Source organism: Trichoderma camerunense (genome assembly GCF_050948025.1).
Source record: "Trichoderma camerunense strain CBS 138272 chromosome Unknown V8C40scaffold_2, whole genome shotgun sequence".
Taxonomy (NCBI): domain Eukaryota; kingdom Fungi; phylum Ascomycota; class Sordariomycetes; order Hypocreales; family Hypocreaceae; genus Trichoderma; species Trichoderma camerunense.
Genome location: NW_028145368.1, coordinates 1928618 through 1953722, shown reverse-complemented (window position 1 = coordinate 1953722; position 25105 = coordinate 1928618). Strand labels below are relative to the sequence as shown.

The 25105-nt window shown below is 50.4% G+C and overlaps 11 protein-coding genes across 11 annotated transcripts; 5 read left to right on the top strand and 6 right to left on the bottom strand.

Moving 5' to 3' along the window:
* Window positions 1-877: 877 nt before the first annotated feature.
* On the top strand, window positions 878-1912 carry V8C40DRAFT_261703 (DUF3759 domain-containing protein; the record flags this gene model as incomplete). The annotated part of the gene is made up of 3 exons (XM_083219293.1): window positions 878-1052; window positions 1539-1673; window positions 1737-1912. The coding sequence occupies 3 exons, from the start codon at window positions 878-880 to the stop codon at window positions 1910-1912; spliced, it is 486 nt and encodes a 161-aa protein (XP_083078054.1).
* Window positions 1913-2914: 1002 nt separating this feature from the next.
* Window positions 2915-6433, bottom strand: V8C40DRAFT_233384 (glucan 1,3-alpha-glucosidase ROT2). Its single transcript, XM_083213350.1, has 2 exons — window positions 6127-6433; window positions 2915-6067 (listed from the first exon to the last, which is right to left on the bottom strand). Exons 1-2 carry the CDS (start codon window positions 6209-6211, stop codon window positions 3264-3266), a joined length of 2889 nt encoding a protein of 962 aa, XP_083078053.1. The 5' UTR covers window positions 6212-6433; the 3' UTR covers window positions 2915-3263.
* A 677-nt stretch (window positions 6434-7110) lies between these two features.
* Window positions 7111-8200, top strand: V8C40DRAFT_233383 (nucleoside diphosphate kinase). The gene is made up of 7 exons (XM_083213349.1): window positions 7111-7283; window positions 7351-7381; window positions 7446-7489; window positions 7547-7605; window positions 7665-7709; window positions 7767-7832; window positions 7885-8200. Exons 1-7 carry the CDS (start codon window positions 7264-7266, stop codon window positions 8082-8084), a joined length of 465 nt encoding a protein of 154 aa, XP_083078052.1. The 5' UTR covers window positions 7111-7263; the 3' UTR covers window positions 8085-8200.
* On the bottom strand, window positions 8170-8895 carry V8C40DRAFT_233379 (uncharacterized protein). The gene has a single exon (XM_083213348.1). The coding sequence runs from the start codon at window positions 8845-8847 to the stop codon at window positions 8221-8223; it is 627 nt and encodes a 208-aa protein (XP_083078051.1). The 5' UTR covers window positions 8848-8895; the 3' UTR covers window positions 8170-8220.
* Window positions 8896-11356: 2461 nt separating this feature from the next.
* Window positions 11357-12838, top strand: V8C40DRAFT_99410 (uncharacterized protein). Its single transcript, XM_083223711.1, has one exon. It carries the CDS (start codon window positions 11463-11465, stop codon window positions 12651-12653), a length of 1191 nt encoding a protein of 396 aa, XP_083078050.1. The 5' UTR covers window positions 11357-11462; the 3' UTR covers window positions 12654-12838.
* Window positions 12810-14098, bottom strand: V8C40DRAFT_99427 (glycoside hydrolase family 18 protein). Its single transcript, XM_083223712.1, has 2 exons — window positions 12940-14098; window positions 12810-12883 (listed from the first exon to the last, which is right to left on the bottom strand). Exon 1 carries the CDS (start codon window positions 14040-14042, stop codon window positions 13023-13025), a length of 1020 nt encoding a protein of 339 aa, XP_083078049.1. The 5' UTR covers window positions 14043-14098; the 3' UTR covers window positions 12810-12883; window positions 12940-13022.
* A 142-nt stretch (window positions 14099-14240) lies between these two features.
* V8C40DRAFT_233371 (RTA1 domain-containing protein) lies at window positions 14241-15447 on the bottom strand. The gene is made up of 2 exons (XM_083213347.1): window positions 14674-15447; window positions 14241-14619 (listed from the first exon to the last, which is right to left on the bottom strand). Exons 1-2 carry the CDS (start codon window positions 15220-15222, stop codon window positions 14479-14481), a joined length of 690 nt encoding a protein of 229 aa, XP_083078048.1. The 5' UTR covers window positions 15223-15447; the 3' UTR covers window positions 14241-14478.
* A 1164-nt stretch (window positions 15448-16611) lies between these two features.
* On the top strand, window positions 16612-18528 carry V8C40DRAFT_272546 (uncharacterized protein; the record flags this gene model as incomplete). Its single annotated transcript, XM_083220374.1, has 1 exon — window positions 16612-18528. One exon carries the CDS (start codon window positions 16612-16614, stop codon window positions 18526-18528), a length of 1917 nt encoding a protein of 638 aa, XP_083078047.1.
* On the bottom strand, window positions 18344-19547 carry V8C40DRAFT_233367 (uncharacterized protein). Its single transcript, XM_083213346.1, has 3 exons — window positions 19367-19547; window positions 19227-19287; window positions 18344-19148 (listed from the first exon to the last, which is right to left on the bottom strand). The coding sequence occupies exons 1-3, from the start codon at window positions 19412-19414 to the stop codon at window positions 18910-18912; spliced, it is 348 nt and encodes a 115-aa protein (XP_083078046.1). The 5' UTR covers window positions 19415-19547; the 3' UTR covers window positions 18344-18909.
* A 126-nt stretch (window positions 19548-19673) lies between these two features.
* On the bottom strand, window positions 19674-21402 carry V8C40DRAFT_99355 (tRNA 1-methyladenosine methyltransferase subunit GCD14). Its single transcript, XM_083223710.1, has one exon. The coding sequence runs from the start codon at window positions 21271-21273 to the stop codon at window positions 19750-19752; it is 1524 nt and encodes a 507-aa protein (XP_083078045.1). The 5' UTR covers window positions 21274-21402; the 3' UTR covers window positions 19674-19749.
* Window positions 21403-22532: 1130 nt separating this feature from the next.
* Window positions 22533-25053, top strand: V8C40DRAFT_261693 (cysteine--tRNA ligase; the record flags this gene model as incomplete). Its single annotated transcript, XM_083219292.1, has 3 exons — window positions 22533-22763; window positions 22821-23966; window positions 24031-25053. 3 exons carry the CDS (start codon window positions 22533-22535, stop codon window positions 25051-25053), a joined length of 2400 nt encoding a protein of 799 aa, XP_083078044.1.
* Between the last annotated feature and the right edge of the window lie 52 nt (window positions 25054-25105).

The following is a 25105-nucleotide window of genomic DNA, read 5'->3' as shown; positions in this document are numbered from 1 at the left end:
AGGCAATGCCCTCACCGCTTCGCGTCTATTAATTGATTTATACTACTGCCTAATATTAGGATTGATAGTTCAGCAATGCTAGCAAGTTGGGAGCATTCTAGCGTAGACACTTGTCTCAATCCAGATCCAGGAACTTACCCGGGAAGAACCATAGATTATCTTTTTTTTTCTGTAATGCAAACAGTATAGTACCTGTATGAGTACGGGGTGCTGTAAGTGGGGGTTGCATATAGTATTGGACTGGAGACTCATCAGTCTACTGGTCCGTAAGCATTCATGGGCTGAGGCACATGGTAACCATTCCAAAAGGCGGGATGGAAATGTGGCATCACATGAATAAGTCGCCGGAAATTGATGGAAACGTAGCGAAGTGTGGGAGTTTTCTAAAGCAATAGGTGTGTCTCCCAAAAGAATAGAGCGATGAGATACAACTCGAGATTGAATCTGTTGTGCTAATAGCCCAATACAGACATCCAGCATTACTTGAGCCTGGACTTCTCGTCTGCCATTTGGGCGGATATTTCTCGCGTTTTGGAGGGGCAGTCCTTCATCGACCAGGTTCCCGCGGAACAGGATGCGGTGGGGGAGGCGGAATGGCGGGGTTCCGGGAAGGCCTGCCAGGGAGCTTGAGCAAGCATAGCTCCGACCACTCAATGAGAAACCATTCGGGCATCATGAAGGTCGTGTATGCCCGTTGTTCGTATGCGAGAAGTCATTTGACTCTCAGCTGTCCAGGGATTTCAACACACATTCCCAACAAGGGGAGGCTATGCCAATGGATGTCAATGGAACCAAGACTCGTAATGAATCCGTAGGGTGAGAAACGATGGCGCCTCTGCCCCTCAACTCCGTCTCCCATGCGCCACGTTGATAGGATATGACGTTTGCCGCGCTGAAATCAGGGGAACAAGACGGGTGGCCCGCGAACAATGGGCTGAGCCACAAAGGTGCCGAGCTCCTCTCCACGATTCAAGTCGGCATGCAGGCATTTGTCCAGCTGGCCCAGGGTGTCCCTCCAGTTGTTCTCCTGGCCGTGGAGACCCTGGGACCCCGTTTGCCACACTACGTATGTGCTGAGGGCCACCAATCGCGTTATCGTAGCTCTGGAGCTGTTGTGAGTCCAGATCATCAGTTGAGCGGAAGCTGGACAGTGTGGTGTGTCCACGTATGGAGGACACCAACACCCCTTGATCCACGCTGCTACGCCATTGAAACTTGCCAAAATAACAACGCAGTAGCCTCGGGTGCATAATTGTCTGTGTGGCTAAGGGGCAAGGGTCATCACGTAGATCATGGAGTGTCCAGAGAGGTGTGAGGCCTCTGACTGACCCCATCTTGCGCAATGTGGCAGCTGTAAGCTTATAAATAGTCCCGTCCCTCCCCATTGAATCCAATTTCTTCTTCTCTCCTTGAATCAAGCACTCTCTTCACAAAATCCACAATCACACATCTTCTTCTTATTCACAATGGGTTGGTTCGACGGTATGATGAGTCCCGCAGCCACTCGTGTGACGACGTTTGTCTAACTGGTATTGCAGATAACTCTGATCAGGCTCAGGCCTACGAGGAGGTCACCCAGCGACCTCACGAAGCCAAGTGGTCTCACGAGCTCATCGGCGGTGCTGCCGCTTATGAGGCTGCCAAGGCCTATGAGGACCACGTTGCCCAGAACGGTGAGCAGCATTGTCCTCTGTTGACTTCATATCGCATTTCATGTTCTAACATCAACTGCTTAGGCCACCCTGACGAGCACGCCCAGGCCAAGGAGATCCTCGCCGGTGCCATCGGCTTCTTCGTCGACCGCGAGGTTGAGACCAAGGGCCTCGACTTCATCGACCGTGAGCGTGCTAAGCGCCACGCCCAGGAGCAGGCCGAGCAGCAGCTCAACAACCAGTACGGAGACCGATGGTAAATACAGTCAGATAGAATAAAAAAAAAATCGACAGTATCATTGAAGCCAATCGTTTCGTCTAAGACGCGTGTCTTGATGCGGGGTTGTGAGAACCCCTCCATGAAGCTCTCTCATAAGCTTTGGTGTGTCCCATAGTCGGTGAGATGATGTTATCTGCTGCATCTGTCTCGCGACTGACGAGCTAGGGGCCTCGTAAGCGTGATCAAGCTGCAGTACTGCATGTAGACGGCGTGGCAGGGTGCTTCCAGCTTTGCGTGAATTGTGATCCAAGTTTCACTGTAAACCAATATAACCCACCCCTGGGTCTGAGTGACGATAGTGGTTGGCCAGCCGGGAAACGAGTGCCGATTAGCCCCAAGACCATGTCGGTCGCTGCATGTATAGTGGCTGAGAAAGCTTGCTCGCTGGAGAAAGCTTGGCTTGGACCAGCTTCTGGGTGAAACGCCCAAAGCATCTTCAGCAGCGAAAGGGTCGCTTCAGGGATCTTGAGCGGGGCTCATCGACCAGAGCCACAGCTGGTGGATCGAATCAGGTCTGGGAGCTTGCCGTGTATCCGGAGGAGTGCTGCGGAGGCTCACCGTTTCCTCGAGCTTTGCTATTTTGGCCCTTTTGAGCTAAAGACGCGCCGCACGGAATAGCGAACGTGGCTTGCCATCTGAGACTGGGCTGGCGCTAATGGGAATAGGAGTTGGGCAAAGGACCCCTCTTGAAGCTATTGCCATTCAGTGACCTGGCCTGAAGCTATCAGCGAGAAGATGCCAGAACGTACCATGGAGTCTTTGAGATGATGATCTTGTTGTTCGATGGTGGAAGTAATTATGTGGCAGGCTGGTGAATGAATGGTGGAAAGTCCATGCGGTCGCGGACTATCGCAAATTCCGAAAGGCGGCCGGTACGTCTGACATGTACTCTGGACACCTTGATGACTGCCCACCTCATGCAGGGCTCTGGCTTCTATGACGAGCACATTGTAACTTTGGGGCGTCAAGCTGCAGTATATTAATCCCCGCGAGCTCAAGAATTAAGCTTATCCGGCCGTTGCAATAGTCTGTGAGACAGCTGCCAATGACTGGGTGTTCGTATGATCTCTGTGAAACCCGAGTTGATTAACCAGGCCCTAATATACCAAGGTACATAAGAACCTCATTATCCACGTAACACACTATCAAGGACCCATTGTGAACAATATTCCATATGACAGCGCTCAACGCTCTCTCTTTTTCGTTTCATCTACATACGACACGCAATAGCTGGCTTAAACATCTAGATATCCTCCCACCAACAAAAACACCTTCACATTTTGTCCCCAATAAACATCCATTTCTATCTTGGTACTCCAAACCTCAGTCATTTAATCGAGCTTGATGCTCCAGTTTTCTCCAACACGAACACCAACACGGTTGATAACTGCATAATAAGCTCCGTCGGCAGCGTGGTAGTCCACATTGGCAGACCAGGTGCGTCCTTCTGATTGGACTTGCACCTCCTTTCGATTCCACACATCAGGAGTGCCGCCGACAATGATGATCTTTTGCACGTGGACATCTTTCATAGCCTTGAGCCACTTGCCGGGCTTGATCTTCTTTGTGTCGCGCCCCTCAGCATCAGTCGAAGAGAGGACATTGGGCGTCAGGGTGAACTTTCGGTAGATGTATTGTCCGTCCAGGTAATCGTAGCTATCGCCATCATCAACGTACAGCTCTCCCTCGGCCTCTTGATTCTTGGAGACGGAGATCACTAGAGTGTAGTCGTCGAAACGCATGAGAGCGCTTGAGCGACGGGGGATATCACGGCGCGTGATGATGTGACCTCCTCGGATCAACATTGGGATGCGATCAATCGGAGCGTCAAGAGTGACGTGCTTGCCCTGTTCCGTCTTCACCGTCTTGTATGTAAAGTAATCATAGTAAACTTCATCGTCGGGGATCCAGATGTCGGTTGAGTACTTGTCTTTCTCCGCAATCGGCTTGACGAGCAAACCCGTAGATCCCAAGAAGAATTGGTCATCAATTGCTAGGCCGCCCTCCGAAGAAGGATGTGTCCAAAACATGGGACGGAGAATAGGACTGCCATCGCGATTTGCGTAGAAGAAAGTAGTATACCATGAGGGAAGGAGTGAGTATCGGAGTCGCAACGCTGCAGTCGCAATGGCAGTGTAGGGATCACCTAGCAGGTATGGCTCACGGCGACGAGTGTCGATGTGAGCGTGGGCTCGGAAGAATGGGTAGAACGCAGCCGTCTGGTACCAACGGGTAATCAATTCGCTTTCGGGATCTCCAAAGAAGCCAGCGACATCAGCACCAGAAAATGGAAATCCAGAGATGCCTTGGTTAATGAGCATAGTAATAGAGGTCTGGAGGTGGCCCCAGTCTGCCAGATTGTCACCCGTCCACATGGCGCCGAAGCGCTGAGAGCCAGAGAAGAAAGCTCGAGTAAGCACAAAGGGGCGTCGGAACTCGCCCTTCTTACGGCTCTTAAGAGCTTCAAAGGTAGAGTGGTGATAGGTCATTCCGTTCAGATTGTGGACGTCTCGGTGCTCCCAGTCATCAAAGTGAAGGTTGTCCTTGGGCATGGTGGTCTCAGGGCCATGGAAGACTGAGGGCTCATTCATATCGTTCCAGATGAAGGTGTTCTCCATTGTACCGTTGAAGTTCTCGTACTTGTAAAGAGTTTTCCACCATTCGCGAGCCTTGGGGTTGAAGCAGTCAATCCAGTTTGACAGACCGGGCCAGCAGTCGCCCTCATAGATTTTGCCGTCCTTGTCGTGAACAGCAAGGTCCAAAGATTGGAGTTGCTCATTAATCGGATAGTTATCAACTCTCTTGATGTGGGGATCGATAATAACCACAAGTTTTCTGCCATGGCTGTCCAGCTGCTTACCAATGCTAATGGGGTCAGTGAACGAATGAGGATCAAAGGTGAAGTATTTGATCTCATCAGTGTACTCAATATCCAGCCAGATGACATCGTAGGGGATCTGCCACTTGTCGAATCTGCGGTCCACATCCTTGACATCATCTTCAGAAATATAGTTCCATCGGCACTGGTGGTATCCAAGAGCAAACTCTTGAGGCATAGCGGTAGTTCCGGTAAGCTCGCCATACTTCTTGGAGATGTCTTGAGGAGTCGGGCCCAAAAAGACAAAGACGTCAAAAATACCGGCCTCAGAGATCCAGTGAGTTTGGGTACTGCTGGGGGCTTCGGCATTCAGACTGAGAGGGTTGCTGCTGCCCTTGGTCTTAATGATATCAACCCAAGTATCGGCAGCATTGAGCCACAAGAGACCGACGGAGGAATCTTTTCGGTGAGCTTGCATGAAGGGAATTGATCCGTAAAGAGTCATGGGGCTATCGAGAATGTACTCAAAGACATCGGCATTGTACATGCGATACGGCTCGTCGTAGTTGCCGTCGCCACCTCGGGTCTGCTTCAGAGAGAGAGGTCCAGTGTGTTCGGGAATACCGTAGACATGCTCGTATCCATGGAACGAAATGTCGAGGGCCACACTTTCAGGGCCGCGAGGCTTGGTATCTGTACTTCCACCAAAAGTTTCATCCCACCAAGTGCTTTCTTCTTCAGGGTTCTCTTCTCCCTCGGGCCTTTCGACCTTTGGTCTCCAGTGCTCGAAGTTGAACAGGCCACGTTCGTTGAACTTGATGTGAGAAGAACCATCTCTCCGGAAATCAATTGCAAAGGGCGACAGCTTGATGACAGCCTCAAATTTGCCTTCGGGGCCGTACTGGACATTGATCTGAGAGTCATCCTGGTGGACAATTTCGGCCTTCAGATCCGGCTCCAGACCGCCAACAATGGACCATTTGGCGGCCTCATTGTAGCGCTCTTTTCTTGCGACGCTACCGTGCCTCAGCTCAATATCCTTGTTCTGACGTCTCTCCTCGTCAATGGTGACACGGGCAACACCCGATTGGAGGAACAAGATTGTAACAGGCAGTCGGACCTTTTCACCCGCGGCATTGATCGTTTTGAGGATGACAGCCTGGATCTGGCCGTCTTTCAGAGAAGGGGAGTCGAGGGCGACTTCATAGGGAGAGATCCATGTCGAGCTCTGGGAAGCCGCTTTATCCGCATAGTCACGGTTTCGTTTGCAGAACCCAGCCTGGGCGCACTTTTTGAAGTCGTGTTCCTTGACAGCCACTGGACGCCTCATCATCAGCAAAAGAAGTTTCTAAAGTGGAATTGATCTTTGATCATACAGGCTGGCCCAATTAGGCATAATAATGCACTCAGAAGGCTGAGGAGCGCTGTCCACTTCCAGGACAGCCCCATCGTCGACCTCATGACGAGGGCGAGGTTGGGTAGGTAAACAAATCAAGGGCGTGGTACAAAAGACGTCGTTCAAATGCAGGCAATCACAAGCCACATTAGTTCTCGAACAGATCAGTAATACACAGCCTCATCCAGACAGTCAGCTGAGGCTATGCGATGATGCTGGTGATAGAATCCCTTCCAGAGGTGTATCTGACACCGTCAGGATTGGGAAACGTGGAGTCGAGGTTAAGCTGTCCGTTTTGACCTCCTCTACAGCTCTCAATCGGGCATAGGCCTAAAATTAGACACGTTCCGCTCCCAGGCCCGACCGCCATTGTTGGAGGGGTCTGCCTCTTTAGATGCACTGTATTCAACAATGCGATATAAGAGACGTGTTAGATTCATATCGTACCCTTTTATCCAGCAGAAGCCAAGCGCTGGATTGACACTGTATTACACCCAAGATCTGAGAATGAGTGAGGCTTCTGCTTTCTTGGGTGGTTCTGTGACGAATTGTATTAGCCACCATTGTCGATTTGCATTTGGTCTGCCTCGAGCCTACGAACAAATTATTAGTCCAGATCTTGCCTGTTTAACTGTACGTACTTGAAACCTCTCACCCCCCACAGATCTACCTTTTATGTCGTCAACCATCACAAGCCCCTATCTAATACGGTCCTTCTAAAAGTACCTCTCATATAGGTATACTGTCGAGAAGAATCCAGTCCAAACCCATCGCACTGTACAACTGCCAACTGTTCTCATTTTTTTGCTTTTTTTACTCCCGAAACCACCAGCAAATCACCATGCCTGAACCCCACCACGAGGACCCCGCTTCAGGCCCAAAGTCCACTCAGGAGATCCCGCAGCCAAGGGAACAACAGCGACACAACCCGCTACTGAGGTGGACAACGGTAACCCTCCCCCCACCAATTTTCTTCGTCCCGCTACTACTTCTCGCCGCCTTTTATCTTCTCTTTTCTTCCTCTCCTCCTCAAGTCCAACAGTCTTGTTCACTTCAGCACATCCCGCCAGTCCAACCAGTATCCTATACCCCTCCTTCCACTCCAAAAACAGTCGCCATGGCTTCCACCGAGCAGACGTGAGAATCACCCCGCCATCTACCCCTCCATCGACAAAGTTTTGCGGGAATCTAACCCACTCGATAGCTTCATTGCCATCAAGCCTGATGGTGTTCAGGTAAGCTGCACTCGATACTCCCCGTCTCATTGTCAAGGTCCTCTGTTCTAACTCTCTACTACAGCGTGGCCTGATCGGCCCCATCATCAGCCGCTTCGAGAGCCGTGGGTAAGAAATTTCGATCGAACCCCTCCATGCGATCGACAGAAATTGACAAGATAATAGCTTCAAGCTGGTTGCTATCAAGCTCACCCAGCCCGGAAAGGAGCACCTCGAGGCCCACTGTTCGTCTTCCCTACCAAATGCCACTCAGGAGCACTGTTATTGACTGACTGTCATTTAGACGCCGACCTCAAGGGCAAGGGCTTCTTCGATGGCCTCATCAGCTGTAAGGATCCAGCCAACACCGAATAAAGCAGACTCCGAACTGACTTTTCCTCAATAGACATGAACTCTGGCCCCATCTGCGCCATGGTCTGGGAGGGCCGTGATGCTGTCAAGACTGGCCGTAGTATGTTGTCTCGATTTCTTACCCTGTGACACCCGCTAATCCATTCACGCAGCCATCCTCGGTGCCACCAACCCCCTTGCCTCTGCCCCTGGCACCATCCGTGGCGACTACGCCATCGATGTCGGCCGCAACGTCTGCCACGGCTCCGACTCCGTCGAGAACGCCAAGAAGGAGATTGCCCTCTGGTTCAAGGACGGTGAGGCCGTCTCCTACAAGGCTTCCCAGTTCGACTGGATCTACGAGAAGGAGTAAATTGTCTTTTATGACAATATGACAGAGCTCTGAAGCAGCTGTAAGGCTTTACAGTCACTGTACCGTTGAATAGGTTGCAACAGGGTAAAAAATAAAAAATAAAAGAAATTGCTGAACTTTGTTTCTTTGCGTTCGTTTACGGCCTTCGTGCCAGTGAGGACTTGATTCTAACGAGTATGTTTGCGAACCATGGCGTAGCCCAAACACTGCCGATGATTCGGACCGGCAGGAGGGCCTTCGTTATTGCATAGGCTAAGGCGACCTCGACAAGGATCTTGTACTTTTGCTCTCCCTTTTCCCATCGATGTATAGCGTCCTCCACGTGTGCGTCTTGGCTCGTGGTCCCAGGCGTAAGCTGTGGAGATGTGCTGCTGTCCTCCTGCCCAAAGCCAAACCAGCCTTTTCGCTTAAAATACTTTTCAAACCTGTATACCCCTCCTTGCACGTACTCGCCAAAGTGCTCTGTCATGTACGAGATGGGCACGTAAGTGGTGTAGTGAAACAAAGCGAATAGCCCAAACAGAGGCACAATCGCCGTCAACTCGTGTAGAATCATGAACGAAACGACATGCGAAACAGGGGCATTGCGGAGGCCGTTTGTGTATTTTTGCAGACGCTTTGGGAGCCTGGCCGTCAGGCGATCCAGACGCGATATGCCGCTCGCTTCGGTGGACTGGGGTCGGATGGAGGAGCGCAGGTGGAGCGCAGGAGGGCGTGACCGGAATGGCGGACGCCAATTGAAGGGGATGCGAGCGCGAGACATGGCAGACGGAGGCGGGTTTTGTGACAGAAGCAGGTTGTTGGAGGGAAGTTTTGGGCTGTGATAAGCATGGAGCTCAAATCGTGAGCTACCTTGTGGGAATGCGTTGCTGTAGTGGGGCTTGAGTGCGCCGAAGTGCCTAAAAGCCCCAGCGCTTTGTGACTGAATCATATCGCCCTTTGGCTGTATTCCGTAAATATCTACCTATAGTATGCAATTTGACAAAAGAGAAAATGTTTTTTTTAAACCCATAACGTGAATCTCAACCGTTATATCCCTTCATATGCCCGAAAAAACAAAACGCCGTTTAATTCTCCAAGTTGAAGTGTCCGTCCAGCAGTGTCAACTGATTCCTGGCCTAGCCCACCGGCCGGTGCATGATGCCCCTATCCCTGTATAACAAAAAACGCCCAAGCCAAAGTATCCGTTATAATCCGTGTATAAATCGTAGTTCTCATAATGCCGTAGTAGCTTATCGACATTTTCTCTGCATTTTTGAATGATTAATATCCTTCATCCAAACTGCGGCATGTTATGAACCACTTACCATTGAGGCGTGCTTCAGGCATCAGTCAAGCAGCGGGACATTGTCGTTGAACAGTTCTTGGTTTTGAGCCAAACCTGGCTCTCCCACAATCTTCTTATATGGAGTGCCCCTGTTGCTGATTTTGTTGTACAGGCTGCTTCTTCCACCAGCAGCTTTGATCCATTGGTAGCAAGCAACAAGTCTTTGCGCCATGACTGTTTGTGTATGTGGTGGTGGTGATATTTTGGATTCGGCAAATGGTGAGGAATTTTGCAGGGATGATGGGTTGGGTTGTTTTCTTTGAGTATCTGCCTGTCGATGGTGTCTACTGTAGGTATGATAAAATATCAAGGCACTTTACAGACAGGACAGCTTATATAGATGCCTCTCGATCAAATCACGTAAGGACTATGTCGACGCATAAAAAAAGGGTACCCCTCGGTTTCCTGCACAGCCCCTGAACAGTTTGGTTGGGCTCTGGAGTTTGCCCCAATGTTTGCCCAGGCCATCATACAGGGAGAGCTTCACTTTGGTTCGCCATCCGAATCTGAAACAAGAAACATGCCGGGGCTCCTGGCGCTTCTGGACTGATTCGCCCCAAAGTGCCGGACCCCTGACGGAGGCTTTTGGCCAATCAATGCTGCTGACGGTGCAGACCGGGGCAAAATCCGTTCGATAATCATGAGCACACCTCGAGATAATGAAACGCTATCGCGCAACCGCTCTCAGCTAAGCCTCCTTGCAGACCGTACAAATAGACAGCGAAGCCTTTGTCGACGTTGCGGTGAAGAGTTGGTAAGACACACTGTTCGTATTTTTGCTGCAGCGGGTAAGATCTTGGCATGTTACCCAAGGTCGCAAACTTTACAGCGCCAAAGGGACATCGCGGCTAGTGACAGGCGCGCGGCATCGAAACAGCTGATTATGGCAGCCACAGAGCCATAAAAATAGAGATGAGACGATGTTTGTGTTTCGTACTCGTACTCGGCCGGCTCGCTTTTGTGTTGCCTCATGTTATGGGATTGAAACTCGTCCAAACATTTTTCTTCCAGGAGGCCGCCCTCAATTTTTCATGCGTCTATCTATAGCCATGCCGCATACCACCTGTCATAACACCGTTTGTTGAAGCGTCTAGACACATGTAGGTTCAAGACGGCAGTTAATAGTTTTGGATGTTTGAGTTGAGAGCACTTTCATTATAATCATCAAACTGCCCATCGTGCCTTCATCATTTCGATTTTTTTTGCTGATGAAACTGACTGCATAAGTTGGCGACTATCGATGATTCGAGGCCAGCTAACTCTCACAATAACTTTCTGCTGTAAATCAAAACACCTCCGCGATAACGTTCTTAATGTGCATTAACTGTCCATGTCGTTTAGAAACGCCTCATTTGAATAGATCGCCGAATTTTGATGCTGAATACTTAGATGCTCATTCCGCTGCAAATATAGAGTAATGGCGTTTCCCATCAGTGTCTCAGTCTCTTTTGCTCGTACACTTCACCAGACTCGGGCTCACAGCCACAAACTGACGATGATATCATGATCGAAACCATTAAGAGACAATTCCCTGGAGCAGCCGCTACATGTCCAAGTTGCTTCCTTTGTGATGTTGTTGAGATCCCACCATGGGCGGTGAACTTACCCCAAGTTGGTTGCTGCCTTCCTCGTCAAGCAACATCTTTGACCGCCTCCAGCACAAGAAATTATAGGTTTGGAAGGCATCAAGACGCCTCTGCCTGCTCAAAAACACGCCGGCACGTTCACATCCGATGTCACCTGCACACTTTGTCGTCTCGAGACACTCTTTCTTCCCTCACCTGGCACATCTCTTGCCTCAATAGTCGGCGATGCTTCCTCAACACAGTCCCAACATGACGAATTATAGCGGTGAGCCAGACTGCTGCTGGTCTATGGTCATATTGTCTCTTCTTCAAAACTTCTCACTTGTTCCAAACTTCTACTTTCTTTCCAAATCCTCCGCTCGTTTGTCTGACATATCCAGCAAAGCTTCAACCACCCCAGCTTGATTCTCTTCAGTCGTTCTTTGTTCCCACTGCCATTCAACTGTTCTGACAATTTGCTTGATAATGGCCATCTTCAAGCTCGCTGCCGGCCTTGTCGGTACCATCGGCCTCTTCAAAGCTGTTCAGGCCCAGCAATTCCGCAATGAGGATCTCATTCTCTGTGACTGTGGAATTGGAGACAACCCGAACGAGCCGGGATGGTCCACTTCTCGCCAGATGAACTGGTACCAGGACATCAACTGGCCCAGTTCCGCCTACAAGTATCCTGATGCTCCCGACATGGCTGTCGAAATCCCCTTCAAAGAGGGTTGGTATCCATGGGTTCCTGCAGGTGCAACTGCCACAATGCCTAATGGCGATGTCTGGACGGCGTATATTGAAGATGGCACTCCAGACGGCTTCAAAGCTGGAAGTGCCGTCACCACCAAAGAGAGTGGTCAAATTCTCAACTGCTGGGCTTACCGTGGTCGTCCCGTCAGTGCTGCTCTCAACAAAACCGTCAACCACGATGCCATCTGCTGGAGTGCCTTTGTTTGCAATCGCGACAACCACCCACCGCCTCGCCCTGCGGATATGGGTTCCCAGACTTCGACGCTGACCACGTCTTCTGCGGCGCCTTCTACCACTTTCTTCTCCCAAGCACCACCCCATACACCTGTGCCTACTCCGAGCAATGGTGGCCAGCCCGTGCCAACTTCCACTCCTCACACTGGCCAACTTGCTATCTATTCCACTCTCAGTCCTCGGTTCATTAATTGGCAAAACACTTGGGGAGCTTTCATCAACAATTTTGTCTGGGATCAAACCACCGGCAACTGTGTTGGTGGTCCCATTAAAGGGCAAGGCTACACTATCAACGTTGAGTGTGCAGGTGTGAAGGTCGACGATGACACTCACATGACGCTCCTTCTCATCAAGGCCCTCCGTGACGTTGGCCTCAAGAGTTTGTGGTTCAACCAGAATCCCGTCATCCCTGGGATCAACGGAACCAATGTTACCGCGCCTAGCTGGGTCGTCATGCCAGAAGCTTTCACCATCAGAGCCACAGATTTGTCCACCCGCAAAGTCGTCGGCTACCTGTCATACGACACCAAGTATGATGGCTTCCTCAGTGGCCCATGCTCGGCATGCGAAACCGCCCGCTTCAACTCGGACTTCTTCAACCCCATTATTTCTGCCGTCCAGGGCAGCTATCCGGTGTACAACAACTTTACCATCGAGGCTCAGTGTAGCCCTTGGATGGCCTGCGCCTAACCAGCAACTCCCGCTTGTTGTGGTCTTTTGGTAGTTCTCAACATCTCTTATGTGTCAATAAGGCACTATGGCTTAACCTGTTGTCATTATCTATCGAAATGGTTGAGGAGGACGAAGGGTCATCTTTACACTAGTTGCTCAATACTATAGATGTATGTATGTTGCCCTAATACAAACTCATTTTGTTCATCGACTCTGTTCATCTAAGCATCAACTTATTTGGCCGCAATGTAATTGTAAGCAAGTGTTTACCACTGGTCTGTATGTTTCCATCATATACATACATGGATTTATGTGTGCATGTATGTATGCCCCATTTGCTCTATTTATATGAGGTATGTGACGTTGATCGTTTCTATCCACTTCTCCTCACGCATCTGAGCCATCTGAATAGTACTCGAATGCTGTAGGAACTTGAACAGGCTTGCCGTTGGGGGCATCAGGATCAGCCTCTACCTCTAGCACAGGCTTGGTTGCCACGTTAATCGGTGGAGGCTGAGCGATTGGTAAAAAGTCCTCCTGTCTCAGAACGGAAGTCATCTGCCTCGCCCATTCCCACGGCCTCTCATGCCCACCTGGCAGACTATTGAAGTACTCCCACCCCATAACGCCGCCGAACCGTTCATGACGGCCTCGGAGCAAATTTAGGACAGCAGAGAGAAACTCCCACATGACAAACCCACTGCCATTGGCTGGATTTGTAACAAGCCCAATGACAACCTTTTCGATGGGCCAGCCTTTTCGTATGATCATTTCGTACATGATGGGGTTGCTCATATCACCCCAGCCACAGTAAAATTGAGCATTGTACCATGAGATTTCATGACCGCGCATGACTTCCAAGGCCTCGTAGTCGAAGCCGCTAAGGTTACTCCTATGGTCCAGGAGAGCGGCGGCGACGGGCGCGAGCGTGATGAGGAAGCCTTTGCCAAAGTCGCTTCTTAAGCGGTCAATGAGCTTGACGACGCCGCCTAAAGACATTTCCTCTTCGACGTCGAGGTCTAGGCCGTCGAGTCCACGCGCGCGAATCATGTCTCGCAAGGGAAGATAGTATCTTTCGAATTGCGCGTCAGAGCCATCGAGGCGTGTGTATGAGCCTTTCGCGGCTCCGCCGAGCATGCCTAGGACTTTGACGCCGGAGGCTTGTAGGATGCGGAGTTCGGCCCAGAGGGTTTCGAAGCGTGGGTGATGAGGGGGGTGGTCGTTGAGGGTGATGTGGTTTGGATCCTCGTTAAGGTGGATGGCGGCGAGGATGAGATGCGTTAATGAGATGCCGGGCTGGGTGAGGAGTGGGAGGGGAGAGATGAGTTTGCCGGCGGAGTCATGGTGGGTTTGGTAGTAGGTGATGATCCTGGGGAGAGGTTTCGCGCCTTGTGGTATTGGAGGCATGGGGGATAGATAATGAATGAAGCAGAAGCGAGATGTTGGAACAGCAGTGAATATGCGAGAGTGATAGAGTTGAGATGGCGGGTGTCCAGCTGGTATGAGCTCTGGTGGGGGTGGCAGGACCCCGCTATCAAGAGACGCCCAGCCTGGTGGGCTTATAGGAATCTATTTGGCAACATCACATCACATGCATGCGGCTGACAAGTACATATATCGAAGTGCAAGATATTCTGGTAAAATGGAACGCATCCAATCTAATAAGCCCTACGATTTTATTTATAATTCAAGTCAATCTACTACAATAAATCCAGACTTCACCGAATAATACATGTATATCGCCAGCAATGATACAGGTGTATAAGCCATGCTCCTTCTACTGCCCCAACGTCAGAAGTTCGAAAAGTAATCAAACCAATATCCTTGAACCCAACCCCCAAATTTAAGCTTTATCCCAGCTGTTGCGTGCTGATCCGTCAGTCACCTTATTTCCTCTGACCGTGCTGCCCAGGCATCGTCCAGGGTTCCATCCTGCAAAGAGGAGCACTGCCGCCGCTACTGGCGCAAATTCTAAGCAAGCAAAGTAAGTCTCATTCGACTGTATGGATCCATTCAGTCCCTGAGCCGTCTCTGCAAGTCGAAAGACTGTTCGCAGATACACCAAAATCGTCACAGCAGCGAAGACGAGAGCAAAGGTATCAAGATTGCGCCGACGAAGAGCGCGTCTGGTTCGCCATAGGAAACGTCCCGCCAGTACAATGAATACACCGATGGAGAAGACTTGGTAAGCTAGACCGCCCAAGAGAATGTTGTTCGCAAATGTCGGGTCTTTGTGCTTTGACTCTTGGCTGCCGATGAGAGCGGCTCCAGCCACCTGGGTAATTGTTGATATGACATCGGACAGAACAAAGAACCACATGATGACCTTTGGCGAGAGAGAGGAGTACTTGGATCCCAGTCGAGAGATGAGGGCTGACAGAATGGTGTATATCCCCGCGGCGAGGAAGACGGGCGCGGTGACGATGAAGAAGTAGTTGAGAATGAAGAAGATCAAGTTATAAGGGTCTTTCTTCGCCGAGAGAGAGCGTGCGACGTAGCCAACAATTTCGAAGAAAAGGCCCACGGAAAACGGGAAGAACCACCAGCTTCTGTAGCGGATTGTCTGGGCCAGGTGGATTACCAGCATGAGCGAGAACCAGACGGCCGCAAATACGGCGAGAGAGAAGGATGGTGTGTAGCCATAGATGATGACTGGTACATCGTGTTTGCCGTTGGGGTTTGGGAAGTTTGGATCGACATAACCGTGGGCTGGTGTCGCTGTGTTAGTCAAGTCGGACTTGGATGGGGGAGATTCAGTAACTTACAAGTTGCTGCGTTTGCGCTCATGGTAATCAAAGGAAATTAGCAGATGTAAGAATTGAAAATTGGTTAAATTAAGAATTGCGGAAAAAAAAAGAAAGAAAATTGTCAAATAAAGTCGCTTGTCTTCTGTCTTCCAGTCGTGTCTTTGGGAGAGCATGTCCATCTTATATCCTCCAAGTGTAGGAGCACTCAAGGTAGTGTTTTAAGCTTGCCCAGCCACAAACCAGGACCAGAGATCTAAATTCATCGACAATCTATGTTTCCAGCTGCGCCCTCGTAAGCATAGCTCTAGAATTACGCGTACGAAACGAATTAGGCAGATGAACCCGCACGGGGCTGGTTAATAAGTACCGCTATCTTGCTTCTAGTTCTGCATGGTCAGAATCGCGGCCTTTAACATCTTCCGCGTACCTGAACATCACTCTTACCACTACAGTTAGCGACAACTAGCCAGTCTGCGGATACGGCTTAATTCCTCAAATTGAGCATTGCAAAATTTGATTGGTAAATATCCTATATTTTAATGCGGATAAGCACCCAACACTGCAAATATTGGGAGCTTCACTTCTCATGATTCCACCGTCAAGCATATCGGCATTCATCTGACAACGTGCCGCTCTCAGTGGAGCATCTCCGTCGGCCATCGGTGGTCCACATCGCCGATTGGTGTCCCGTATTTGCTTCAAAAGCAGCGGCGGCACTGAATCAATTTCCGCTTGGAGCAATGCAGGCTGCCTTTTGGGGTTTGGCTAAGCCTCAGGGCTGAAGGCGTCGTAATAGGAGAGTATTCAATTCGTCATGGTGGCTTCTAAAGGCGCTGCAAGTCGAGCGCTAGATGTGTGAAGCCAGAGGTTAGTACAATATGGCATGAAAATGCGGATTATCCCATTCATGTAGAACGGTTCCATTGATACCACCATCTCCCCTGTTCAATTCACCGTAATAAAATTGTCGACATGAACAGAGATTCTGTGTACCATGATTTAATTATTCATGTGCTATCTAAGGTAGAAATCGTAAGAATTGACTTATTGGAGGTTTGTAGTTGAAATCATTGAAGCTGTTTGAAGAGCGCCTTGAGCGCTTGGGGCCCCGCTTCTGATCGAGTAGCTGATTCCGAATTTTGCCGCAACTTTTCCGAATCAAGCTCAGATTGCTTCATTGAGCTCATGAGCTTCAGTCTCTCAAATTCTTCTGGAACATCGCTGCGGCGATGGCATCCAAACGATCTCTAGTGTCGCGGAACGGGCATCTCCGTCTGCTGACGGGGTCGAAGCCCCCCGTCCTTTCATCAGTCTGTCCATTCTGCTCGCTCTCTCCGGCATCTCGAGAAGCCAAGACTCGATCAAGGCCAGGTCTCAAGTCTCAAAGATGGCAATCGACGTCACCAGCTGCAGTGCTCGCCTCATCAAACGTTCGCAATGAACTTGAAAAGACTCTTCTAGAGCTCCAAAGAAAAATTCCGGAGCTGGTCAATATCTCGAGGCTGCAATTGGCGCTCCAGGGATTGCGCCAGGCGCCAGGCCGGGAAGCGATTAGAGTTGCGATTCTAGGCATTGCCAACGGCTCGGAAGGGAGAGACGCCGCACGAAAGGTTTTGAAAGCACTCATCGTGGATCCATTGGTTGATGAGCAAGAATGGGAGAAGAGGCTTGACGAGCATGACACCAGCAGGCCGTTGGTCATCCGAGTCGGGCCCAGTCAAGGGCAGGCTACTCGCTTGGAATCATCCAAGCACAACTTACCGGATGTGTTGGAGGTTTCTTCTGCTGAATTAAATGGACTCAATCTTGAGCTTCTTCTGATGGACGCGGATGTGCCGGTCAACGGATCAGGCCTAGCTACCGTTGAATCGCTTGAGGAGGCTGTCCTCGCCCCGGCTGTTGATTTGGATTCTGCCGATGAGCATGCTACTCCTATGATAACGCCTGTTCACCAAGCACTCTTGGTGGCCGATGGACTAACTGGAGCTGTTGCAATTTCTGGGCTGCCGATACTTGATTGCGCGGACACAATCACTGCCGCTGTCAACCTAAAGGGGTTCTCGAAGGAACAGCTAGGGGCCAATTTCACAGTGATCGATACCTCGTTGGCGGAAGAGGCTATCAATTTATTCCGCCAGGGTCCTCAGAATGCCATGTCGTACGAGCAGCGCTGGTCTGCGAGCAACCTAGGCCTGTTGGTTGTATGGCTCAAAGCCGGCCTCAAAGCCGCTGACGATGAAGCTACTAAACCAGCAGTTCGAAAGCTCATTGCATCAGTTTTACAAGGCGCCCTCTCGGCGATTGAGACCGAGTCTACGAGCAGGAAATTGTCGCGCGAGTTGTCTCACTCAATGATCAGCCCCGAGATGCGCGCTATGAACGAGGGTCTTTCGAAATGGGCCCAGAATGCACACGCCGAGCTGCAAGAGCAGCTTGACTTGGCTTTCTCAGGACGCCGTTGGAGGAAGTTGGGATGGTGGAAGCTGTTTTGGCGCGTGGATGATGTTGCGATGCTGACAAACGAGATCCTGAGCCAACGCTTCTTGCCCACCTCGGAACAGGAGCTGGTGTATCTCACTGGACGGATTGCCCAACTTCAAGGCAGAGCTGGGCAGTATTCGCAGCCTATATCCTCTCGCGAGACTCTTCCTGAGGGTCCGTCAGCTGGCTCTGCCAAAAACGAGCCGGTGATTCCCCTTACCCCTCGATCACATCTTCCCAAGTGGCCAGGACACATTGCGTTTACGCGACGATATATTCAAAACGAGACAGTTCCTGCCCTCCAGTCACTAGCTCAACAATTGGTTGTCCAATCCTTAGCCACGTCGTCCGTCACATCGTGTCTGGCAGCACTACTATACGTATCGTCATTTTCATCAACGATATTCGAGGCCGGTGCCGTGGCAGCTCTCGGCGTTGTATACAGCCTCGGCCGAATGCAAAAGAAGTGGGAGACTGCTCGTGAGTTTTGGGAGGGCGAGGTTCGGGAAGAAGGCCGCAAAGCCATCAGAGCTGCGGAAGAGAGTGCCGGAGAGGTCCTCGACGGGGTTCAACAAAATAAGCTGTCGACCCAGAGAATCAAGGAGTTGGAGCAAGCTAGTGAATTGGTGGCCAAGGCGGAAGACGCGCTGGCACGGCTAAAATAGAACATTGACATTGTGTACGAATATGGACAGGAATAGATTTTGTACGAGTATGGAAAGGCAATTGAGCCCTATGACACATGTATATCTAGATGATTTGCTCTAGAAACGAAGCTCAAGTAGTAGTTTGAGCCTCGCTCAGCCGCGCCTATCCTACGTAACTTCAGAATGCCATTCCGACTGCCCACTTTGCCATGGTATCTTTGTCGCTCTCAACACAACATTACCTTGTATTGCCATAGTTTTTTTTTCTCTTCCTCTCTCTTGTATAGAAAAACACAGAAACCCATTAATCCTGTAAACGCCAAGCCCATGTTCCCCCTCGCCACGACGCACAATAACTTTCCCCCTCTCACTTTGTCTCGCACAACAGAGAGACGCTCTTTACCGGCCACGACCACCGCTGGCACGGGCACGGCTAACCGTCGCACGTCCTCTCGCCAGACCAACACCCCTACCCCGTACGTTGCGGCTGCGGAACATGGGCGCGTTGCGAAGCATGTCGGGGACGATGAAGAAGCGCACGTGAGATCCTCGGATGTAGACCTGGTCGAGGTGGGAGACGCGGCCGTCGCGAGCGGTGACGGTGATGTCCTTGAGCTGGACGTTCATGTTGTCCTCGGCTAGCAAAACGAATGTGTTAGTTTCGATCTTTGGCGCGCGAGGGGCTCGCACATTGAGCCATTGGGAGGGAGTTGTACCTTCGAGGAGCTTTCCGCGGTATGTCTGGCCCGACGTGATTTCGAGGGTGATGATGTGACCCTAAACTACATGTGAGCTCTCCCATCCATTTCGAGGGCCAAAGGCCAAAGCAATCTTTGGTAGCATGAGAAATACGAACCTGTGCCTCATTGAGGAGCTTGATCGGGATGCCAATGGTGGAAGTCATTGTGGTGGTTTGCTGGGGAGTAAAGGAATGTCGTAATCTGGAGCTATGGATGGATAGCTTGAAAATTGACCTTTACAAGACCCTGGCTATGATGGCGGGTTGGCTGGTGTTTAGGTTGGAGGTCTGCCTGCGGTGGCCAATTGTTTATCCGCTCTCCGGAGCAGCTCTCGGTGAAGTCTGGTACCTGACAAGGTAGAGGTGAGCCATTACCGAAGAAATTCCGTGTATGAGACGAAATCACATGTATGAGATGTACAAATTGAAATAGACATATTAAAGCACTGCAAAATATTGCAGTCCTATTTATTCTATCGTTTTAATGAATTTGTAAAGAATTACGCCGCATCCGTCGTCGGTGTCGCCACAGCTGACACCACAACCTGCGTTGTCTGGGTATCACTCCCCTTCTTCTGCTTTTTGGATTTGCCTTCCAGCATCTTTCTCTTCTCTTCCTTGCGGGCCTGCTTGTCCAGGTTTCCAATCGTCTTCTTCTCGTTTCCACATGGCCATTTAGCCATGGCCGCAGCCTCTGCTTCCTCGTCCCATTCACACGGCAGAATAGCAAACACTAGATAAGAAGTGTGAGTTTTGAGTTCACTCTCCGGTCTGTGAACGAGCCGTCCCTGCATCCAAGGTTTCTCCATATCGTCAACGGCTCCATTCGAATTCGAAGGCTGGTTTTCGCGGTTAGGAGTGGAGTCCAGATCCATCTCGCTGTCAGGTCCCTCGGCTCCAGTCTGTAGCGCCTGAACTCTCTGAGTATCCTTATTCCTCTCGGCAAGGCTTTTGAGCTTCGTAACAGCCTCTAACACATCTGCGGGAGAGGAGTTGTATCCTTTCTCAGTCGGGTAGTTTACTCCAACCTTTTCTCTTGATATGTTGATCTTCTGATTTGAAATCTCCACCATGTCCACATCAACCCAACCCAGGGTTCTCAGCTCCGTGACTGTTCGAGTAACTTGTTCTATACAAGGCGAAAATGTGCAAATGTGGACGCTCTGCTTGGGATCTAGAGGCGATACCCAGCTGCTGTCCTCTTCAGCCTCTTCACCCCCCTTCTGGAGTTTTCGTCTTGAAAGGTGATGTAAGGCCTCCCAGGGAGCAGGCAGATCCAAAAAGACGGCTGTCGCATTAGGCGACTCGCCGTTAACGTTGAACCCGTCATTGTATACATCACGATGTGTGAGCTTAACAAGGTCGTCCAGCCCGTGATGTCCAATTTCCACTTGCATCTTCTCATATCGCGATTCGTTAAATTCAAAGCTGAAAACTTTTCCTTTTACATCGTCCGCGTCTCGTGGGTATCCGTTGTAAACCGCTCTCACGGATGCATGTGTAAAGCTTCCGCTGCCAGCTCCAGCCTCAATAATTCTGGTTCCGGGTCTGGCTCGTATCCTGTGGAGGATGTAGCTGTAATCTGGTGTATATACAACTTGCGTTCTGTGGGGTAGACTGGTAGTCCAGAGCTCGGGAGTTGGACGTAAGACATAGATGAAGCCGCTCGGTGCTGTAACAGCCTTCTTTACCGGCGCGTTGGCAGCCGTGGAATCATCGTCTTCATCCTGACTGGCTATCGGTGTATCTTCGTCGGTAGCATCTCGTCTCCGCTTCTTGCCTCGAGAGCCCGTATCGACATTCGAAGCGCGGACCTGGGAGCCCCATGGCACATCGAGCAATGTTGAGTGAGGATAGGAGCCAAAGCGGGTATTTAATGTTGCACCCTCGAGGTAGCCGTCGACTGCACCCGTTGATTTCTCCAGCGTCAGCGGCAGGAAGTTGTCGCGCGATAAGCTGATAATGGCGAGCGTCCCGGCGGACGTCTTGTCGCCGGGCACCAGAAATGTTGACGGTTTAGTCATTTGTTAATTGAATTCTTTGCAATTCGATTGAATGTCGTCGGGAAGATGGCAGAGCAGTGCGGTGGCAGAGACGAAGTCTACTTAGAGACTTGTTATCCGTATCGCAAAGAAAAAGAAAAAAAATATTTCCCCAGTTACAGTTAGACACAAGCTACTGCTACGGTGATGGCTGGCGCTGATTTCCGCAGCGGAACGGCGCCGTGCCCCGCCTTTTCTCTCAGACAAGCTCAGATGCAAACTGCCGGTAGGTAGGGGCCTGAATTCCAGGGAGGGGCACGCCGGCTCAATACCCTGGCGATCATGATTCTTTGATGGGATTCCATTGGAAAGATGAAATGGCTCCGATTTTGTGAATTGGAAATTTACATGGGCATTTTGCGTGATTCTGGTCTCGAGCATTTATATAGGTCGAGGCACTCTATGTGCTCCTGCCGTAGTAGGCAAAGTAGGGTTGGAGCATTCACCCGAAGTTTGATTCAGGCAGTTGGGCCTGGTATAGCCTTTTATTGAACCGGCTGCCACAACTTATTGTCATATTCATAAGTGCCAGGCCTTCTGTAAATACAGACAGCCTCTCTAAAAGACCGCATGGGTATATGGATTTCATATGGAATAATAATAAGTAGACAGGGGCTGAAGGTTTACTGCCTGCATCTATTAGTTTCCAACACTATTAAACTCTATGCAGCTCCTTACATGCAACGTCGAGAAAAGGATGGACGGACTAGCCCACCTAGAGAAAATTGGTTAATTCGGAGAAGCTTGAATAATACTGCCAGGGCCATTGTTTGTGGCCTTACATGTGGGCGGTTTTCTGCCCTCAAAGATTTGAAACAATAAGGCAAGGCTTGAAAGACTTTTGTATTGTACCAAACTCCTGTCCAACATTGAGCCCCTAGTAGAAGCCCGGGTGCCGCCATGGGCTCAGGGCATCGAGCACGCTAAAAAAAAAAAATTAGCGGGAGATCTCATGCTTCCATTCCGCGACGCTAAGGAGGGGCATTTCTGCAAGGGTGTGGTGAGACTGCAAGAGTCACTATTGTGTTTAAAGCTTCGTGTCGCATTCGTGCTCTGACTCACCTGATTGCCTCGGTGATGCCCTCTTCTCCTTTGAGTCCTCTTCTTCTTCCCTAGCTGTGGGCACTCTATATATGAATCTCCTGCGTCTCGTCGCCCGACCTCGATCTCGACCCCGCCTCCGTTTCTGCGACCCTGCAAAAAACCACGTCTACTTCTATCGAAGATACTCGATCGCTGCCATGGAGTCTCTCAAGCTCCATAACTCATTGAAGCCCGGTGCGCCGGTGCCCTTTGTTCCCATTAGATCTGGAGAGGTGTCCTGGTACGCCTGCGGTCCGACCGTCTACGACTTGAGTCATCTGGGACATGCGCGCAACTATGTCTCGACTGATATTATCCGGCGCATTCTACACCACTTTTTTGGCTTCAAGCTCAACTTTGTCATGAACATTACTGACATTGACGACAAGGTATGGAGAGTTATTCAGGTTGAGATTGGATCAGCTTAAAGCCTGACACTCTATTAGATCATCATCAAGGCGAGAAGACAGCGACTACTCGAAGTCGAAAAGGCCAAAAACTACTCCAAAGAAGAGCTCGCAAAGCTGACACGTGCGGCCTTTAAAGCGTATGCGGCCAGCAGCTTGCCATTGCTGGTGGAAAATGGAATCGATTTGGACGAGACGAACTATATTGCTCAGCGAGACGCTTCGTATGGCAAGATCCTCACCGGGGGAACCCTGACTGGAGAGGGAAAGCCAGGAGATGCTGAGGCCAAAGTCAAGATGCACATCAGCAACATGGATGCTGCAGCAGAAGCCCTCAAGAACGGTTCGATATTCCCAGGAGCCGACGAGATCTTCCTCCCTTATCTGGATTCTCTCTATAAGGAATCTGTCGATACACGAGACCAGACCATGTTCACAGACTTAACCAAGAGGATGGAAGATCTGTTCATGGCTGATATGGATGCTTTGAACGTTCTCAGACCGGATCACATCACAAGGGTGACTGAGTATGTTCCACAGATTGTCAAATTTGTGGAGCAGATTGTGAACAAGGGATTCGCGTATGAATCCGAAGGGTCTGTCTATTTCGATATTGGCGCTTTTGAAAAGGCAGGCAACTCTTATGCCCGACTACGACCTGAAAGCAAAAACGACAAAGCTCTCCAAGAAGAGGGCGAGGGGTCTTTGTCAAAGAACCTGGGCGGCAAGAAAGGTGCCGGTGATTTTGCCCTCTGGAAAAAATCAAAAGCTGGAGAGCCGTTCTGGCCTAGCCCGTGGGGTGATGGTAGACCTGGCTGGCACATTGAATGCTCAGTGATGGCGTCTGATATTCTTGGCTCCCAGATGGATATTCACTCTGGTGGCATTGATCTTGCCTTCCCTCATCACGACAACGAGCTAGCCCAGAGTGAAGCTTACTTCTGCGAACATGGCAAGGGCGAGCATACTTGGGTCAAGTACTTCCTTCACATGGGGCACCTCTCCATTTCGGGGTCCAAAATGTCCAAGTCCTTGAAGAATTTCCAGACCATCCAAGACGCATTGGCAACCAGCTACACACCACGAAGCATGCGCATTGTGTTCTTGATGGGCAAATGGAATGATGGCGTCGAAATCTCCCCAGACATGAGAGCCCAAGCTGATAACTGGGAGTCGACTATCAGCGTGAGTACAAATTATCGCCCAACAGTATTTGAATCTATCCCCCAACTAACCATATTTGACACAGAATTTCTTCACAAACACAAAGTCATGGTTGGCTGAGGCAGGCATCGAGAGCGGCGTAAAGTCACTCAGCATTAGCTCAGACAAGCCTGCCACCGGTCTCCTTGCTGAGCTCGAACAGGCCAAGAAGGACGTCGAGGCGGCGCTCGCAAACTCAATTGATACCCCGCGAGCGATGCTGGTCATCTTGAAGTTGGTTAACACCACTAACAGTTATCTCAAGGATAACAAGGACACAGATCTCGCCGAAGTCGAGGCTATTGCTCGCTATATCACAAAGTTGGTTGGCATCTTTGGCCTTGATGCCAATGCCCAGCCTCCCTACGAAGGCCTTGGCTGGGCCTCTGTGATTTCTGAGAACACGGATCCCGAAACTGCCGTCAAGCCCTACGCTGAAGTGCTTGAGAAGGTCAAGTCAGATATTGGCGCTCTCTCGCTGTCCAACGAGGTCGTCGGTACTCTTCTCTCAAAAGATCCTACGGCGGAGTTCCAAGCCATCGCTCAAGGAGGCTCTCGTGATATAGAGAGGTTATCGTTGCCTTACTTGAGGGTAGTGTCTCAGATCCGTGACGAACTCCGTCGCACTGTCTCTTCTTACGATCCGCAAACCAAGAAGGCGATTTTGCAAATCACAGACCGAATTCGTGACCAAGACCTTACCAACCTCGGCGTTTATCTCGATGACAGGCCTGATAACCAGCCATCGCTCATCAAATTCGTACCCGCCGCCGAACTTATCGCTGCTCGCGAAGAGAAGATTGCGCGAGAAGCCGAGAAGGCAAGGAAGAAGGAAGAGGCAAGACTTGCCAAGGAAAAGGCAGACCAAGAGGCCCGAGAAAAGGCAAAGGTTCCTCCAGAGGAGCTATTCAAAAAGGATGAGCGTTACAGCGCCTGGGATGAGCAGGGACTTCCCACTAAGCTAAAAGACGGCAACGAGGTACCCAAGAGCCAGCTCAAGACGCTCAAGAAGGCATGGGACAGACAAAAGAAGATTCATGAGGATTTGAAGGCCAAGGGAGGCCTGTGATGACTTTTATTTGTTTGCGTTTTGTTATTAAGTGCTAGATAGCAGCTAGATA